The sequence below is a fragment of the Mus caroli genome, unplaced genomic scaffold, assembly GCF_978045245.1.
Source record: "Mus caroli unplaced genomic scaffold, Mus_caroli_1 scaffold_8, whole genome shotgun sequence".
Taxonomy (NCBI): Eukaryota; Metazoa; Chordata; class Mammalia; order Rodentia; family Muridae; genus Mus; species Mus caroli.
Window position 1 is genome coordinate 67,424,579 of NW_028227263.1, and position 19,019 is coordinate 67,443,597.

At 47.7% G+C, this 19,019-nt stretch overlaps 1 protein-coding gene across 3 annotated transcripts in view; it reads right to left on the reverse strand.

The window, feature by feature from the left end:
• The window catches only part of Abhd2 (abhydrolase domain containing 2, acylglycerol lipase), an 86,199-nt gene that overhangs the window by 12,915 nt on the left and 54,265 nt on the right, over positions 1–19,019 (reverse strand). For all 3 annotated transcript variants that reach the window (XM_021166330.3, XM_085841625.1, XM_085841624.1), the window contains 2 exons: positions 3,850–4,033; positions 1,366–1,458 (listed from right to left, as the gene is read on the reverse strand). In XM_021166330.3, the coding sequence (XP_021021989.1) occupies positions 1,366–1,458; positions 3,850–4,033 (277 nt within the window). The remainder of the gene's footprint in view (positions 1–1,365; positions 1,459–3,849; positions 4,034–19,019) is intronic.

Consider the following 19,019-nt stretch of genomic DNA (forward strand, 5'->3'; position numbering starts at 1 on the left):
AACGTAAAGTGTCCCTAAGGTTTCAGTTGGCTGGCTTTCTCTGGTAAGCACACTAACGCGCCTTCCCAATTTGTTACCAGTTGCACAATGAACCTTCAGAACTTTTTAGCAACACTCACCCTTCCAGCAAAACAGATATCCCCTAGGAGGACTCCCTGTCCACTCTAGAAGTACAGACGTAAGGCCTCAAACTTGGTATCGGCAATCTACCTTCACCCCATCTGGCTAGAGAGCCTCAGAAAATCCCCAGGTGCAGCAGAACTTCAGCTGGGCTACACCCAGCTCAGTGTCCGGCATGTGACTGACGCTCAAATTACAGGAGCTGAATGGGATTGGTGACTTTGCTGTATAGCACAGGGGACAGAAGTCTCTTTTATTCAACCCACCTGACATAAGGACCTGTGGCTACACCGGGCAGCTTGTAGTGTGAGGGGCTGTGAGGATCAGCCTTGCTTAGGAGCCATAGGAGCCCACCCACAGGAAGCTCAGCTTAGCCTGGAGTATGTGGCTGGGCCAGGCTACACAATGGTGTTTTAAACACTAGGGTGGAGGGAGGAGATGAAGTGGGGCACAGGGGTGCCCAGCTGTGGGCCTGGCGTGCAGAAGGTTCAACAGGAGGAGCTTGAGCTCGAGAGCTTAGAGCCAACTTAGTCAACATAGTGAGCTCACATCTAAAACACCTCCTTACACACACACACACACACACACACACACACACACACACACACACACAAATCTCCCAAACCAACTAACAGATAAAAAGGACTGAGAAATTGACCACTTAGAATGCCTTTTTCTTAGGGTGATGCCAAAAGCCCCCTCTCCAAAGTCTGTTTCTTGATGTTCCTTGGGTACCAGGTTCTATCTAAGAGGAGGAGAAGCATGGCCAACACACCTGAAGCACAGGACAGACCTAGGAGCCTCTGGAAGGCAGCCTGGTGGGAGAAGGGAGACCTGAGGTGGGCCTTGAGGAATGGGCTGGGCCTAGGGAGCAGCCGCTGACAAGGACAGAAGCGTGGAGAGGCAAAGGGAGCAAGCTCCAGTCTAGTTAGAGGGGAGGGGAAGTGCCAGGGAGGAGGGTGAAAGGCTACTATGGGAGTAGTGATAACAAAACCATCACAGGCATCCATCCCTGGCAGGCTCTTGTGTCTTCCCCACTGCTCCCAAGGCCTGCGCCTTGAGCAGGCGGCATGATGCTCTGCTCTGAGCTTCCCGCAAAGACCAAGTCCTGGCCACCTAAACAGTGACAGGCCACCTCAGGACTGCTCCAACTGGGTGAAGATGGTATGCGGAGAGGAGGTTCCTTGTCTTGTCTTACTGTGAGGTACCAAGGTACCACCTGAGACAGAGGAGAGGGTCCTATACCTGTGAGACAGGATGATCTTCTTCATGTTGTCGGCCATGAGGAAGTTGTAGAACCGGCGGCACTGGTCCCACTGCATGAAGGTCTCCTGGGCCCTGCAGGAACCACAGAAAGTTAGACTCCATGACGGGCATGAGGCGCTATGTGGGAAGTGCAGGCTGGCTTTGGCTCTCGTGTTGGATAACAGCTTTGATGTGTAGCATTCAAACATCCGGGGAGAAGCAAGAAGCCAAGAGTCTCTCTGAAGATGACCCTGCAGGAAGCCTCCAAGGCCAGAAAGGCACAGCTGGTTGTCAGTAGCACGTCTGACGCCCACCTGGCTTGCTGAGAATCTGCTCCAATAGATTTTCTTTTTAAAAAGTGGGGAGCATAAAGGTGTGATGTGCTTAAAAACCAAAAACTGAGGCTTCCAGTGGAGAATAACAGACCTTCGGAGGTCAGAAGCCACTGTCGTGTCTGGGACCTCTACAGTACAGAAAGGTTATCCCAGGTGAGCCACTAGGAACACATGCCTAATACCTTTTTCTTCTTAACCATCAAGCCACAACCTGTTGCTACTAGACTTGGTTCCTCCCCTCTTGACCTTTGACCCCTGTTGCCACTTGATCCGGGTGAGAAGGCACTTCTCTCGGCTGCCACATCCCATGGGGCAGACGCAGGCTTCAGCCATAGGTTAATCACGTACTAGAGAATCAGCCTACTCAGAGACCCTGCCCCCTCCCCCCCACCCCCCTATTGTACGGGGCTCATGTGACAATAGGCAAGTGTATGTAACTCTTAGAGGTATCAGGGAAGGAGTGGAAAAGGAAGCATTTCACAGATCCTAGGTTCCTATTGTATTCAATCTTTCCTGCCTTATTTGAACCCCTTACATTGTTAACTGTGCTGATCATCTACTGACAGCAGATGGCGCTATTGCTGTAAAATGCGAGGAAGCCTGTTCTTGTAAGATTGGGGCATTGAGCAGAAGGGAGGGAGGAGAGGACAAATTTGTCACAAGCTTCCTATTTATAAAGCCCAGTGTTCTGTGCACACTAGGTTAGCATTTACAGCAAGCTCCCTGGTGCTGAAGTCAGGAAGGGAATCTAGTGGACTCTAACACTAAAGATGACAGGATGCTGACTGTCACATTAGCTGTCAGGTGAAGGCAGGGAGGACCCCACATCTCTAGGCCCCGCTCCCTCGGGTCAGGTGGAAGGCTGTCTGTCCTCCTGAGTATCCTTTTCTTATCCAAGTGGCTGGGCAGGACAGATTCTGGCTAGCTCTGGATCTCTGTGACATGATCTGGGAGTTGGATATTTCTCACTGGGCCAAGATAAAGGGAATACAGATTCAGCCATCTACAGGCCACGAGGCTAACCTAGTTCTAGAATGCCAGAGCTCAGAGACTGCTCAGGTCATCACACCCAATGACTGCTTAACGTGGGACCATCATCTACAAAACGGGTCTGGAAGGCAAATTCCCAGGCTTTACCAAGTTAGAGTTTCCAGATGTGGGGCTCTGCTAGGCTGGGCTTTACCAAATGAGAGTTTCCAGATGTGGGGTTCTGCCAGGCTGAGCTTCTTTCTAGCATGATCCCCTCCAGTGACTCTTTTGTTTTAAACCTTCCTTGTTATTATTGTGTGTTCAGGATGATGTGTGTGGGTGGGCATGCCATGGCACACAGTGGAGGTCAGAGGACAGCTGTGTTTTGGTGATCAGACTTACCCAGCAAGCCCCTCATCCACCAAGCCATTCTGCCAGCCACTCCAGCAATTCTCAAAGAACCAAGACAGCCAATGGCTCACCAGACTGGCCTCTGGGATCCCCTGACCTAACCCACCCTCTCTAATTTTCCAGTGAACAGTAATGATGCGGCAGACAATTACGTTCTGTGGCTGGGTGCTGTGCTGAGCACTTCACACATGACCTCATCCTGTAGCGTGTCTGCTGACAGGAGACTAAGGGCTGAGGTATTTGCTCCCGTGGCCAGCTTCTCTGGGAGGATGGCTAGGATGCCTGATGAGAGAAGAATCCTTCAGGTGAGGACCTGCTGAGGAGACTTCCACAAGCTGCTTCTGATACCATCTGAGACTCAAAGCCCCCGCTGGATGGGGGGACCCTGGGGGTCACAAGGCCCAGGGGGTCGGATGCTGCTGTCTGCTGTGCTCTCTCGTTAACTCGTAGTTCTGCCATATTCTGGAAACTCAGACACGATCTGAGACTCCCTAGAGAAGCAGCAGTCACTTTGGTGATCCAATTACAGACCTGATCCTAGAATACGATACATATCTCAGGTGTAACAAACCTGCTAAGATGACACGGAAGCAAACCCATTTGAGCCTAAGAGTTAGAAACTTTTGCTCAGTCTGCAAGGTGCTCCCTGGACCCTGGTGTTCTGGGCGAGCTCTATAAACAAGTACTGTTAACTGAAGGACCCAAGGGGAGAAACCTGTGTGTGTGTGTGTGTGTGTGTGTGTGTGTGTGTGTGTGTTGGATGACTCACCTCAGTGCGCTGTACCCCTGGCACACACTGACACAGCACAGGACCTTTTCCTGGTTTGCCTGCGTCTCCCCCAAGTATTTGCACACGATGTTACCACCCAGGCTGAAGCCCACGACGACCAGCTGGGTCTGGGGATATGTCCTCTTGATGTAGTTCACCATGGCTCCAAATTCCCATGTGCAGCCTGCGGGCAAAAGGAGAGGTCACCTGACCATTGCCAATACAACAGAAACTGAAGAAAATGCAAGCTGGAGTGTTGCTAACTGGGTGCCCATGCACTGAAGAATGAGGCACGCGTGCACATGTGCTGAGAAAACGCAGGTAGGCAGACATTGTTTTTTAGCTATGTGAGAAAGAGATGCTCCCTTGAATTAGAGGAAAAATGGGCATTAGCAGTGTTTATAAGCAGACGTACAACACAAGTCAAATACATTTACAATGCTCTTTTAAAGGTGGGCTGTGATTTACTGGGTTAGATGCTCATAGGCATCCAAATAGATTTTCGGGGCGAGCGTTAAGCAGCTATGTTCACACACAGACAGATATAAATACCAGCAAGAGTTAAGCCCTTTGAGGATTGATTAGCTTCTTAGCTACAAATTGGGACGCTCTACCCCTGTGGACAATGACTCATGGCGTGAAGAACCCAGAGGATGTTATTTACCGGACCTTCTTGACAACTCTGGGGACAGAACGAAGATGAACCCCAAGTCTACAGGGACACCCGGGATGCTCTGCAGGGTTCAGACAAATGTTCTTAGTGACACAGGGATAGGGTGGCAAGGGAGGACAACTCATTCTGAAACCCTCAGAGGGGCCGTGTGAATGGAGAGGGTGTTTATGCCTGGTCTGCCTGGGGGGGATGCTCTCAGCCACTGTCCCCTGGGAAGCTGTCAGAGCCTAGCTATACCTCTGTAGCTCTGCTGAGACAGAGATGCTGGTGGGCATGCAGGGGCGAAGGATTCAGCACATTCTAATAGCAAGCCCAGACGTCAGGGAGCCAACCTAAGAGTAAAACCTAGCAGGGCAACTGCTGGGGGCTGGCAGAAGCACATACCACATACACCAGTAGGGGAAAGGGTTTGCAGTAGGAACGGGAGCTGCTGTCCTGCAGCCACGGGCTCGAAAATCTGAGACCCCAGCTGACTTTTAACAGTAGCTTCCAGAACTGGCGAGCCACGTGGGACACCACTTTTAGAGCCTAGAACAACTCCCTTCAATCTGTCTGTGCTGGTTTGAAACAAACTGGAGTCACAGGGAAGAGGGAACCTGAACTGAGATTATGTCTCCACCAGACTGGGCTGTAGGCAAGTCTCAGGGGCTCACTCTTTCTTTCTTTTTCTTAGATTTATTTATTTTTATGTATATGAGTATACTGTTGCATGGTTCCCAATCATGCAGTTGCTGGGAATTGAACTCAGGTCCTCTGGAAGAGCAGCCAGTGCTTTTAACGGCTGAGCCATCTCTCTAACCCCCTCACCCCACCTTTCTGATTAATGGCTGATGTGTGAGGGCCCAGCCCACTGTGGGCGGTGCTACCCCTGGGCAGCTGAGTGAGGTCTGAAGAGCACAGCATCCCTTTTGGCCTCTGCTTCAGTTTCTGGATCCAGGTTCCTATTTGAGTTCCTGTCTTGGTTTCTCTCAGTGATGGTTCGTGACCTGGCAGTTACGAGGTGAAATAAGTCCCTTCCTCCCCCAAGTTACTTTTGGTCATAGCGTTTAGTCATTACGACACATCTATTGTTTGCATTTTTTCCCAAGCCCGCTGGCAGAATATCTGGGGATGGGGCCTAAAGGGCATGGCTATTCTTTAGAGGGTCCCCTGGGTGCTCATGTACCACTAGGCCTGGAACTACTTTCTCTAAAGGAGAAGGATTCTGTCTGGGTATCATAGCTCACTCCTGCCATCTTAGAATTTGGGAGACTGAGGCAGGTTTGTAGGCTAGCTGGCAAGACCTTGTCTTGAGAGAGAAAAAAAAAAATAAAATAAAGCAGGCCTGGTGGTACACCTCTGTAACCCAGCACTCCGGGTGCACGGGGGATGTGCAGTACCCTGAGGCAGGATTGTTTGGGATAGTAGACAGCCTGATTTCCAGGCTAGCCTGGTTATATAGCAAGACACCATCTCATACAACAAACAACAACAACAAAGTTACCTGCTCTGAACTATAAGAGAAAGGACTTTTTAAGTTAGTTGCACTCCCATATGTTTCTGGGTCATCTCTTACCAGAGCTCCTTCCCTTTCTACATGCAGTAAGCACTCTGCACAGATGGGGGCGCTGCTCAGCCTTTTAGAAGTATCTAAGTAAAGCAACTTTCCACGCTGCCTTAATGCAAGGTTTTCTCAGGGTCCACGTCAGGGTCACAGTAGCTGGCCATGCCATCCAGCACCTAAAGAGAACAAACAGCTTCCCTCTCCTGTTCCCTTCCCACTTCCTTCCTTCCTAGCCCAGGCTGGCCAGGAATTCACTAGGTAGCCCAAGCTGTCTCTAACTTGTGACAACCCTCCTACGTCAGTCTCCCAACGGCGGGGGTGGGGTGGGGTGGGAATGTAGGGGGCTATTACAGGTATGAGCCACCACACCCGGCTTCAGAATCAAACTTTAAATATGCACAGTTGCTTTGTGCTAATGCTCCTTTGCAAAGAGGGGACTGAAAAACCTGCTTGCAGGTTATTATCCCAGCAAAAACCCGGGGTTGGGCTCAGTGGTAGAAGCGCTTGCTTGGCATGTACGTGGCTCTAGGTCTCATTCTTCAGCACTGAGAAGAGGCGTTGCGAGAGGGGTGCGCTGGTACAGTGGAGGCACTGTGTGGTCCACTGTGTAGGAACCTGCTCCAAATGCTTGTCGGTGGTCCCTTGGCCCAAACCTACTAACTCAGGAGCTTCAGAGGCAGGGGTCACACAGAGAGCCTCAGGGTCTACATTTCCAATGTGGTGTCAGGTGACATTCACACTGTTGGTCCCGGGACCCACTTTGAAAATGATCATCTTGACAATGATCATCTTAGTTGATAGGGAAGATAGATGGAAGCGTCAGTTTTGTTTCTTTGGTTTTTAGAAGGCTTGTGGAAAAGAGGGTCTGCACGATTCCTAGGTAAGAACATTTGAAAATAACAAGCGTTGTTTTTTGTTCGTATCAAGAAAGACCATCAAGTTTGCCAGTTCTCCAGGACTGGGGAAGTCACAGACAACGGGCTTGCAGGCACGTTCCCTGTAAATAACTGCATGACCGTGCACAGTGGAACAGAGACCTTGGACAGCACTGTGGTAACATTATTAATGCTTTTTAAAATACAGTCCTGGGGCTGGAGAGATGGTGCAATGGTTAATGCACTTGCTGCTCTTGTAGTTGACCCAGGTTCAGTTCCCAGCACTCAAATGGCAGTTCACAACCATCTCTAAGTCCACTTCCAGGGGGATCTTAGGTCCTCTTTTGGCCTCTATGGGCACCAGGCATGTACAAGATGCACAGACATGCATGCAGACAAAACATCCAACACATTATAGAGATCTGAATAAGAAATGTTCCCCGCAGTAGTGGCATTTGAACATACAAGCCCTGCCCCCAGTTGGTGGTACTCTTTGTTAATGTGTAGGAGTTGTGGTCTTGTTGGAAGACAAATGTCACTGGAGGTAGGCTTTGAAAGTTTAAAGGCTCATGCTTCAGGCTTCCGGTTCAAGATGTGAATTTTCAACAGCCTGCTCTAGCTGCCGTGACTGCCTGATGTCACGGTCCCACCATTATGGATGCTAACTCTGTAGGACCATAAGCCTAAATAAACTCTCCTTGGTCATATGCCTTGGTCATAGCATTTTATCGCGACTAATACACACATAATTTATTTTTCTTAGTACAGTCCTTAAGGCAGGTGGCACACATCTGAAATTCTAGCACTTGGGAGGTGGACATAGGAGGGTCAGGAGTTCAGAGTTATCACTGGCTACATAGCATGTTGCAGGCCAGCTCAGGCTATATGAGACCAGATCTTGAAAACAAGAAAAAGTCTAATTTTTTTGAATCACTGCCACTAAGGGCAGAAGGACTCAGAGTTCCAGTCCAGCCTGGCCTACATAGTTGGACCCTGACTCAAATAAGAACAAAATAAAAAAAATACAGCGTTTTGGTCTAGCAATTTCATTTCTGGAACTTTACGCTGGAGATATAATTGTGTATGTGTGCAAAGATGTATGCACATGCATATTCTTGTCAACTGCTGTTTGTAGCCGTAAAGACCCTGGAACGCCCCTTTTCTCCCACCCCCGCCATCATTTCTATCAGCAAGCCATCTTTCAGAGATACCAAAACATGGGAAGTTGCAGGAAAGGGTGCCTGCCATCTCATGTGCCCGCTTAGGTTCAAAAGGGAAAGATATGTGTGCACATATCTAACTGAGCATTTGTGAAAAACTGTGGCAGATATTAAGGGGAGAACTGTGGGCCTCATATTTAATAATAATAAAAAAATCTAGCTAGTTTAAAAATAGAGTCAAATGAAGATCCCGGAGGCCAGTTTTGACTATGCTAAAGAGACCCGACACATCAGTAAGCCAGGACAGCAGTTTACACTGGGGACAGTATTTGCATAAGGAATGGTTCTGTGGGGATTTATTTAAATTGTTACAAACCCCGTACTTCTCTATCATTTCTTTGGATTTCTGCCTAATGTCATCCTTGGCTAATTACTCATATCTCTATGTTGTGTTCTAATGTTGAATAAGCTGCTATTAGATTATAAACTCCATAGAGATGTCCTTGATCTTGCTCCCCGCTGCATCTGTGAGCCAAATGCTTAGAGGATGCTTAATCGGCATGACCTGAGTGAAGAGATGGAGGAGGGAGGCACGCTCTGTTGCAGGCTTTCTGTTTGGATCACACAAAGAAACAGAACTGTCTACCGAGGTGACATGCGCTCCCCCCACAGCAAATGAGTGGGGATGCTGGCTTTTGGGACTTGTGTCTGCAACTGAAGTCTTTGGCCGTGTATCACAAACCTACAGAGGCATGAGTACTGCAGGGCCATACTGATCAACTATTAAAGACTTCCTGTCTCCCATCTGAACTCTCTTGTAGATTTGAACCTAATTATTTAAGACCTGGGGCAGTCACAAAACTTGGATTTGCTACACAACAGAGGAGCAACTACAGCTAGCTCCTCTGTTAGCTAGCTCCTAACTACAGTAGGCTCTTTGGGCACCTTCATTTCATTAAATCCAAACACATCTGATATTGATAAAGAGCCAGCTCTTCCCGGTGCTGGAAAAGCTGTTGGTTGTCTATGAAGAGCAGCCACCGAGCCCAGGTGAGGGAAGGGTAGTCATGGTGTGTCTGCCTTGTGCCGGGGTCTGGCCTCCTGGTGGCGCGGGGAACTCCCGACCTCCACCTGAAGCCAGATGCTAACGCTCTTAGGCCCACCCTGGCTTCTTGTGCTAAGCACTACAGTAATCTGTATGTCCATGATGGGGGATTTTAACGAGGTTCTATGGATTTGATCCTTCTGGGATTAGCACCAATAATAAGATTAGACATCCAATCTCACTGTAGCTTTCAAAGGCGAGAGGAAATATGAGCCAGCAGCTTGGCTTTAGAGAGATGGATCACACACAGACAGGACAACACTGGGGCGAGAATGGGAAAGAGCTGTTGCCTTTGCTTCAAGCTTCTTCCTCTACACAAAGACAAAGTAAAGACTTTCTGAAAGCTACTATTTCAAAAGCTATTCCTGGGCCAGGGATGTAGCTCAGTTGGTAGAATGCTAGCCTAGCAAGCAGGAAGCTCTGGGTTCAACTCACAGGATCACACAAATCGGGTGAGGGGATATACAACTCTAATTCTAGCACTTGGGAGGTGGAAGCAGAAGGGTCAGAGGTTCAAGGTTAACCTTGGCAACAAAATGTGTTCAAGGCCAGCCTGGACTACATGAGACTCTATCTCGAAAAAACAAATCAGCAACCAAAAGCCATATCCCTACATGACACGAACATGACTAAGCAGGCTAAAATATACAGACTCCAAGACATGGTGTTCCTGTGCGTGGAGCAGTTGAGTCATGTCTGTATGTTCTATGCCAGGCATGGGCCTGGCATTTGGTGGGTACACTCCAGGATGTGAAGTGAGTAAGAGCAAAGTTTGAATCATGCGCAATGAAAACACACACACACTGGTCAGCACCACTGTGCTGCGGCCGGAAATAAGCACTTGAGCATCTGTCCCACTGAGTTGAACAACGAGGCTTGCTGACAGCTGGTGGCTGGGGCTCAGCAGCCCCTGTCATTTTCATAGTAAAGGTACTTGACTCATTCCTTAAAGCCAAGTGGAGGCTACCCAAGATGAGTCACCGAGGAAGAAAATAGCTACAGAAATGAAGTTAGCTTCCCTGTCCTTATCTCAGAAAGAAAAATGAATACTTCAAGCTTTGTCAGTGCAGGTACCAAATGCATCTCCCAGCTGCAGGCTCGCACACTGGGATCTTGCCAGCAGCTCACAGCGCTGCCTGTTCTGAAGCTGGGCCGGCTCCTCAGAAACTGTCCCCTAGTGTGCTTGGGCATCTTCACTTCCACCTTCTGTCTGTCCCTCTTCATGGTGTCTGCTGCTTGACTTTTTAAACAGAGGTGGGACAATTCACATTGTCACTGTGGGATCAACATGATCCCTAACTAGGCCTGCATCATAGAAAATGGCAGATCTGAGAAGTATACAGAAGCATCTAGGTTGATGATCTAGTCAATTATAGGATGGATGGAACAAGGGAAACAATAGAAATGTCTTCAAATGTACTGTCTGGGACAAGGGTATAGTTCAGAGGCAGCACATTTGCCTGGTAATCGTATGTGCAGAGCCCAGAGTCTGAGCCCCAGTACTAGAAAAAGAAAACAAAAAAAGGTTGGACAGCTCAGTAGAGCTAAACAATGTGTCGCTCTCCCATAGGTCCCTGGTTCATTTCCACCATCCACATGGTGGTTCACAGCCATCCATATCTCCAGTTCCAGGGACCCAACATCCTTTTCTGAACCTCCCAGGCACCAGGCATGCATGTGGCACACAAATACAGATATTGGCAAAAATACGCATACACGTAAAATAAACCTAAAAAAATGTTTTACAGTCCAAAAATGCAGGAAATAAGGAAAGAAAACAATCATAACCGCTGGGTGTGGACACCTGCAATCCCAACACTTGGGAGGGGAGGCAGGAGAATAAGGAGTTCAAGGCCAGCCTTGGCTGCAAAGCAAGTCTGAACTCAGCCTGGGCTACACAAGACCCTGTCTTATAAAACCAAAGGAGGCAACATGTAAATTTACTTAAAATTTACTGTCTGCAACTCTACATGACAGGTACCCTGAGCCATGGGTGATCTTTTCGGATGCCACAAGTCAAGCGGCCCAGAGTCCCACTCTGTCTGAGAGTCCTGAAGCGTCAGCTGTTCAGATATGGGTACCAGTAAGAGCTCCCTTGACTTTCCAAAGGGCCTCAGTTAGGTCCCTAAGTTCATCTATGGTTACTCTAGGGACAGGGGCGTATCTCCCTTCCAAGGCTGACACTGCCCTTTAGGGTTTCTGGTTTTATCTCAAAGGCACCAACCTATATTAAGAACAAACAAACAAACAAATGCATAGTTCCACGTTAGACTCAACAGGACACTGAAGTGCTCCTACTCCAAGGCAGAGAATGACGGAGGAAGGCTGCCACCTTAGGCACCTTCCCTTAGGGCAATACCATAGGGCCCAGCATTTAGAAAACAAGGGAACACTACTTTGTTACTTAAAGGGAAGAAAGCAATGTGAACAGGTTGAAGTTCAGTCCGTCTTTGCTGTCCATGTGCCCAACGTGGTACTTCAGGAGAAGGGCGCTAAGTTCTTAGGAGACTCATAGTCCCATAGAACCCAGTCACCTTATGAGGGCCAAAGTCAGGTGATTTTTGTTCCGTTTGTGTGATTTAGAAGAGACTTAAAAAACCCAAAAAAACAAAAAACAAAAAAACCCAAACACCAAAATCTATATTATTTCTGTCTCTGACTCAAGATTAAGCTGTCAGGACCACCGGCTTCTTGACTTTCTGGACACAAAATTTCTAAATATGAAGATAAAATACAGGGACCAGAGGACCTCTAGCTTGGAGAACACTCCCCAGCTCAGGTCACCTCTGAGTTGTGGGCTCTAATATACTCAGCCAGAGGCAGCCAGAGGGAACACAGTGCTTCCTGATTTCCTGGTCTTATAGTATCACAGGCAGAAGCATCATATTCCAAACACGGTCTGGATTAGAAAATCAATTGTGTCGAGAACGAACTGGCCATCATGTCTATCCTGGCAGCGTTGCAGTGGTAGATGAGGCTCTTTACGATAACAATGCATTAAAAATGTCACAGAACTTCTCCATTTTCCCTTCCTCTTATTGACTGCATATCCACGGCAGGGTGAATGCCCAACCTGTTCCAGTGCAAGGAGACATTCAGCAATCTGGATGGAGGCTGGAGAGATGACTCCGTGGTTAAGAGTGCTTAGCTTTTTTTGCAGCAGACCTGGGTTTGGTTCCCAGCAACCACACGATGGCTCTCATCTGCATGTAACTAACTCCAGATACAGGGGATCTTATGCCCTTTTCCGGTCTTCAAGGGCTCCAGCACAAACGTGGTGCACACAAACTCCATCTGTCTTTGTCTCTCCCTGCCTCACTTTTTGCATGCTTGCACGTATGTATGCATATACACACAAATCATAAGTCTTGGAAAATGGCATTAGCAACTTCAGCCCTTGTAGGTGGTATAGTTACCCTAACAGATAAAAGATATGAGTTTTACTTTTGGTCTGATCAGCTAATGTCATATATTTTATCAAGAGAGATATTTAATATTTCATAGCTTTAAAAAAATCTACAAAACACCAAGAACCCTGTAGTGGTGCTGGCACAGGCCTTTAATTTTGGCACTTGGGAGGCGGAAGCAGGTGGACCTCTGAGTTCCAGGCCAGCCTGGTCTACAGTGTGAGTTCCAGGCCAGTCAGGACTCTGTTTCTAAAAACAAACAAACAAACAAACAAACACTCCTACATGGCAACCTAAAAACCAATTGTAAATAATCATCACAAGTCTCAAGGTTGGAAAGACAGGAAGACAGAGGCACTGTCCCCAGTGGGAGAACCTAAGGCCATACCACAAGTAAAGGTCACATGGGCTGCTGAGAGGATGGAGAGGGAGCTGGAAGAAAGGACAAGTTCAGACAGCCTGGAGATTAGCCGAGGACACTGCTAATGGGAACTCGAGGTTTCATTGCTTGTACTATGGTTAAATGTTGACATTAAGGGATGGGCTGAGGACTTGTGGGAACTCTCTGTAATGGGTCTGCTATTTTTCCGTGAACTTGAAGTACTTTCAGAAACAGAAATTTAAAGGGGAATATCTTTTTCTTTCTTTTATAAAGTATATGGAGTCGGGGCTGGTGACTCTGGTCTATGACCCCAGCTATTTAGGAGGGTAAGACAGAAGGAGGACAAATTTGAGGTCTGCTTGTTGCTACAAAATTTTTTGAGACCAGCCTGGGCAATGTAGTGAGACTCTGTCTCAGAATAAAGAAAACCAAAGAAAAAGTTGGGGATATAGCTCAGTGGTAGGTCATTTGCCAGGCATGTACAAGAGCCCAGGTTCAATCCACAGTACTGCCTCTCCCCACCATAAAAATCTATGGTACACATTGAAATTAAGTAGAACCTCCTGACAGCTGGGGATTGAACTCTGGGCCTTGTGCATGCTAAGCAAATGCTCGACCCCTGAGCCATACCCTGGGCCTAGCAGCTAGGAGCATATGTTCTCTAAGAAGACCCAGTTAGGCTCCCAGCAGCTACACGGTGACTCACAGCCACCTCGTAGCTCCAGTTCTAAGGGATCTGACCCACTTCTGGCCTCTGTGGGCACCAGGCATGCATGTGGTCCATTTACATACATGTAGCTAAAAGACTTGTTCACATAAAAGAAAAAGAAATCTTTTTAAAAGGCTAAAGTGTATTGAATACAGCATGTACTGCAATAAAATATTATGCCTGTACTCATTTTAGAAATTGATTTCAGAACTAGGGATGGAACCAGGGGTAGAAGAATTAGTAAATGTGGATGAGACCCTGGGTGCACACATGCGCGCGCGCACACACACACACACACACACACACACACACACACACACACACACGGAGGGTGAGAGGGAGGGGGTGGGGCGAATACTGAAGCCATAGAAGCTTTGAACTGGAGGTGTGTGACCCACACATACCTGGCTAGGTCAGCCCTGCAGGTCATACATCTGCAGAACCAGCCCTATAAAAAAAGTCTCTATGCCCTACATTCGATATCACTACAATGCTGTATCCAGTACTGCAATATTACCGATAATCAGTCTTCTCAGCTCTCTTCACTACATAGATAGACCCCATGTGTTAGCCTCTGAGACGCCCAGGCTCTTGCCCTGTGCAGACGGTTCCTTAGCTGTCCCTTAGCAGATGTGAGTCATGCAGTAGAGGCAGGAGATTAGGAAACACTATGTACACCTATTAAAAACTAAGCCCTGGCCCCTGTACCTAAGAAGCCTGCCAATAGTGAACACTGTCTTTTGGATAAATCTGGCAAATAAACTTAGATTGACTGTGGCTATGTGCTCCTCAGTCTGCCCAAAGTAGCAAGCTGTTCTTTATATGGTCCTGAAGCTGGGACTCTCAGCCATGTCCCACTCCAAATACTGGAGGATGTTAGACAAATAAAAGACAGACTCCAAACCACCAGGCCCACTTGTGTGCCTCTGAGAAGCTCTTGAATGCCCTGTGGTCTCCAGTCTAAAATGCATCTGACCGAAAGCCATTGCTGCTTAGTGGTCGCTCATGCATGGGGCAGGGACTCCAGCACATGGCTAGGTTGCCTAGGTTTGAGACCTAGGTCACCATTTCCAGCTAGTCATTCAGCCTTGCTTGGGCCTCAGTTTCCTTAGCTGTCAAAGAGGACAACTGACTTAACTTGGTATATAAAGAACTCTGGACAGTTCTCAGCACTGAAATCTATACCTGCTAATAAAATGGCCATCATCACCAAAGGGAGAGTCACTTTTAAAAAAAAAATTATTTATTATATGTAAGTACACTGTAGCTGCCTTCAGACACTCCAGAAGAATGGCATCAGATCTCATTACGGATGGTTGTGAGCCACCATGTGGTTGCTGGAATTTGAACTCAGGACCTTCAGAAGAGCAGTCAGTGCTCTTAACCGCTGAGCCATCTCTCCAGCCCTGAGAGATACTTTTAAATGTTCAAATACACTTGTTTCTCTATACTCTACTATTCTAATGAATAGTTCCCCAAATAGGAAAGGAGTAAGAGACCAGAAATGGTGTGAGGTTGGGATTAAGCAGCATACACTGGTTCTGCTCCTCTGGCTGCCACACGACCCACGTTAAGGCGCTTAACCTCCCTAGGCCTGTGAAGTTGGGACTCTAATTAATAGCTGCCTCAGAGGCAGTGAGAATCAAATGATGAAATGCACAGAATTCTGCAGAGTCTGGCCCTCATTAGCACGAGATCAATGGAGCTGACATGCAAGGCTTTCCTTAATGAATTATCTTTCACAGGCAGGCAGCACCAAAGAGCCTAAGAGTGTGTAGTCAGCCATTTAGGAAATTCTTCTGTTAGTGATGAGGGGGCGATGCCTCTGGGTTTTGAACCTCTGAGTTCCAAGGACAGGGGAAAGGTCTTTTATTATTTGGCTGGGGAACTGCAGAGCAGGCAGAGTATGGGGCTCCTGTCAATGCCTTCTGTTTTCTCCTCAGTCTTCAGAAAGACAAAAGGGTTTTTTCACAGTGAGGGAAAGCCTGGCCTCAGGTCTAGCGAGGTGAGCTTTCCAGCAGGGAGAATTCACATAGGCACATTTGCTCAAGGTTATTCTCACCTGCCTAGTCTCCCCTACAGTGCCGCTCCACACCCACACATCCTCTTTCACCTCTATCAGCAGAGTCCTGAGCCAGCCTTTCACAGTCTCTGAGGGAGAGAGTGCTTCCTAAGGCCAGGCAAGACTCTGGGCACTGGGAAGTCACAGAAGAGGTTACAAAGTGGAGTGGACTTTTGGGACAGAGAGTCAAGAGATCAACACTGATAAATCTATCATTTTGAACATTACGAAAAACAGATGGGCAGTGGTGGTGCACACTTTTAATCCCAGCACTCGGGAGGCAGAGGCAGGCAGATTTCTGAGTCTGAGGATAGCCTGGTCTATAGGCAAAGTTCCAGGGCAGCCAGGGCTACACAGAGACACCCTCTCTAGAAAATTCATGAGAGAACATCTAGGGGTGCTGGATAGAGGATCGGGTGGTGTGGATGGGGGTCGCATTACTTGCATGTAGAGGAGTCGGTAGAGGGCTCCCATACAAAGCTGACATCTTGGGAGAGACTATGATGACAGGAGGAGGAGCTAAGTGAGGCCACAAAAGGGATTCCCGGAGAATTTGGGCATCCCAGAGATGCACAGGCCTGAGTCCCTCTGGCTCTCAGAGACTGCTGGGGCCCGGCCTGGTGCTAACATATACTCAGGGTGGGTCCAGGCAGTCTAATTCATGAGCTTGTGGCATATCCTGGGGTGTCCAGAGAGCTTCCTATCCCCAGTATCACATCAAGTCACTCACACATGACAACAGCTCGTTACGAACTTGGTAAAAGTGAGGGAAGGTGATCGAAAAGAGATATGCCAAATGCAAAATTATGGACTTGATGTGGGTTCTAGATTGATCAGCCTGTGAAAAGGGAACAGGACAGGACACAGCTGGGAGAAGTGAACTGCTCTGTGTGAAACACAAGCCATGCCGTTTTAATTGAGATGGTATATCATGCTCGTGCTTCAGCAATGAGATAGATGGTTCTCCCCAGACTCACATACTGAAGCGCTAACATCCAGCACCTCAGCATACAGGTGTATTCAAAGGTGTAATTATGGTAAAGTGGGGTGGTTCAGGCAGGCCCTAATGTAATTAGCTGTATTAGCTAATTAGGATGCAGAGATGTATCTAATAGAAGCACAGATAGAAGACCATGACGACGCCCAGGAAGATGGCGGCCAGCTACAAGCCACGGAGAGAGATGGTTATATCCAGACTCTTGGTTCCATAGCTTTGGGAAATTAAGTTTCTGCTGGATAAGCCACGAGATGAGGCATTGCTGTTGGCCCGAGCAAGTTATAACATTTTACAGTGTATCGCAGCACAGCACACTGAAATAGTCACAGATGAAATGACTGGCTGGTTGGGACTTGCTTTGAAATAATCTTTGAGAGAGGATGAGGGGGCCGGTGGACTAAAAAAAAAGAAACAGGACCAGTTAAGACTGGTTACGAGCTGCGGGAGTTAGAAGCAGGTGTTGGTATCCTGGGCTTTCTGGGTTCATTCTCCTATTCTCTTCTCTCCCTGTTCTGAAATTGTCTACAATAAAATGCAATACAAGGTCTAACAACACAACATAGTAACAATGACAATAGACTGAAGAGGCAATAGGAAATGAGACTTATGTTTGTGGCTCTGAAAATCTTGGCTATACCAGATTCCCAAGGAGCTGGGCCCCCAAGCCCTGGCGTCTTTAAAACTTTCCTGGGGGAGTTGTCCCGAGGAATCAGTTGTTACGATCATTGACCTCTACAGGGGACTAGATGTTCTCTATGGGAACTTAGAAAGCACCATGTTCCTGGAAAAGGAAAGTATGAACTGTCAATACAAAGTCTTCTACGTTAATTTATAAATTACAATCCAATTAAAAGTTATGATAAGCTGTGCTGACTAAGAGCTGGCGGTACCCACTCTTCTGAAGTTAAGCTTGGTGGCACGCTGTACTTTGGCCAACAAATTATGGCCAGGAGAGATCGCTATCATTTCTAGGTATTAACTTCTAGAACCAGGCTCTCTCTACCCACTGTGAGACTGGCCATGTGCCAGCTGGTGGCTGCTCTTCAAACCTAGGCCTCTGCACGAAGTTAGTAAGTAATGACAGAGCCCCAGGACCCCAGGCTATGCTGTGAACACAAAAGAGTGAGCAGAAATACATCCCTGCCTTTGAACTGCTGGGCTTTGGGGATATGCATCAGCTGGTCTCTCTCATATGATACAGAAATTCAAATGGAATTTAACCAAATGATTCTAAAGTTCAGCTGAGAGACAGAAAAGAGTGGATGACAAGCGCAAACGCACCCCCTGAAGGGCCAGTGAGCCTGGGTTAGTGACGTCACATGCCAGGCTATGTCAAGTGCAACAGTGATATAAAATGAACAATGGCTGATGACAGATATGAAACTCCACAGATGTAGCTGGGCTGAGCCATGAGAGATAGCTGATGAATTTAGGAATTTAACACGTGATCAACGGAGGTTAAGGTTTTTCACTTCTAGCGTGTTAATGGTTAGGCTGCCTCAGTTTACCTGCTGAGAGTGACAAGCCAGGCTTTGCTTTGATATGTCAGCCCCACTTTTATTAAGAGTGCTCCTAGCTCACCGGTCCAAGGATTTACTTATCAAAAATCAATTAATTTGAGCTAAAGCAGTGGCTGAGAAAGGCTCGCTCTAGCATTCTGCAAGTCACCACTGACATGTTAGATTTCAGGAGGCTCTCTGAATTCTAAATTTTTATACCTTTTGAAAGTCATGTTTGCGTGGTGGCGCACGCCTTTAATCCCAGCACTCGGGAGGCAGAGGCAGGTGGATTTCTGAGTTCGAGGCCAGCCTGGTCTACAGAGTGAGTTCCAGGACAGCCAGGGCTATACAGAGAAACCCTGTCTCGAAAAACCAAAAAAAAAAAAAAAAAAAAAAAGAAAGTCATGTTTGACCTCAGCCCTACTAACAGATGCACAGCGGCAGCTAAACAATGTACCAACACGGAGCAAAAGAACAGCATAGTCCCAAAAGCCATGTCTCCTCTAGGTGACCTGTCCTGGAAAAACGACTACAGTCTAGAAAGACGCCGTTGCCACAGAAGAACCTGGAGCCAAGGCTCAGCAAGGCCACCTCGCCAGCTGTGGGCTGGCTCTGCTCGGGGAACACACTCCACCCGGATCCTCCACTGCTCTTTCCTACCTTACTCTAGTTTGTAATGCCTTCTGTTGGGTTTCCCCTGTCTGCTGCCCCGGACCCTCTCAGGATGAAGTGTCTGGTTCTTAAGAGACTCAAACGCT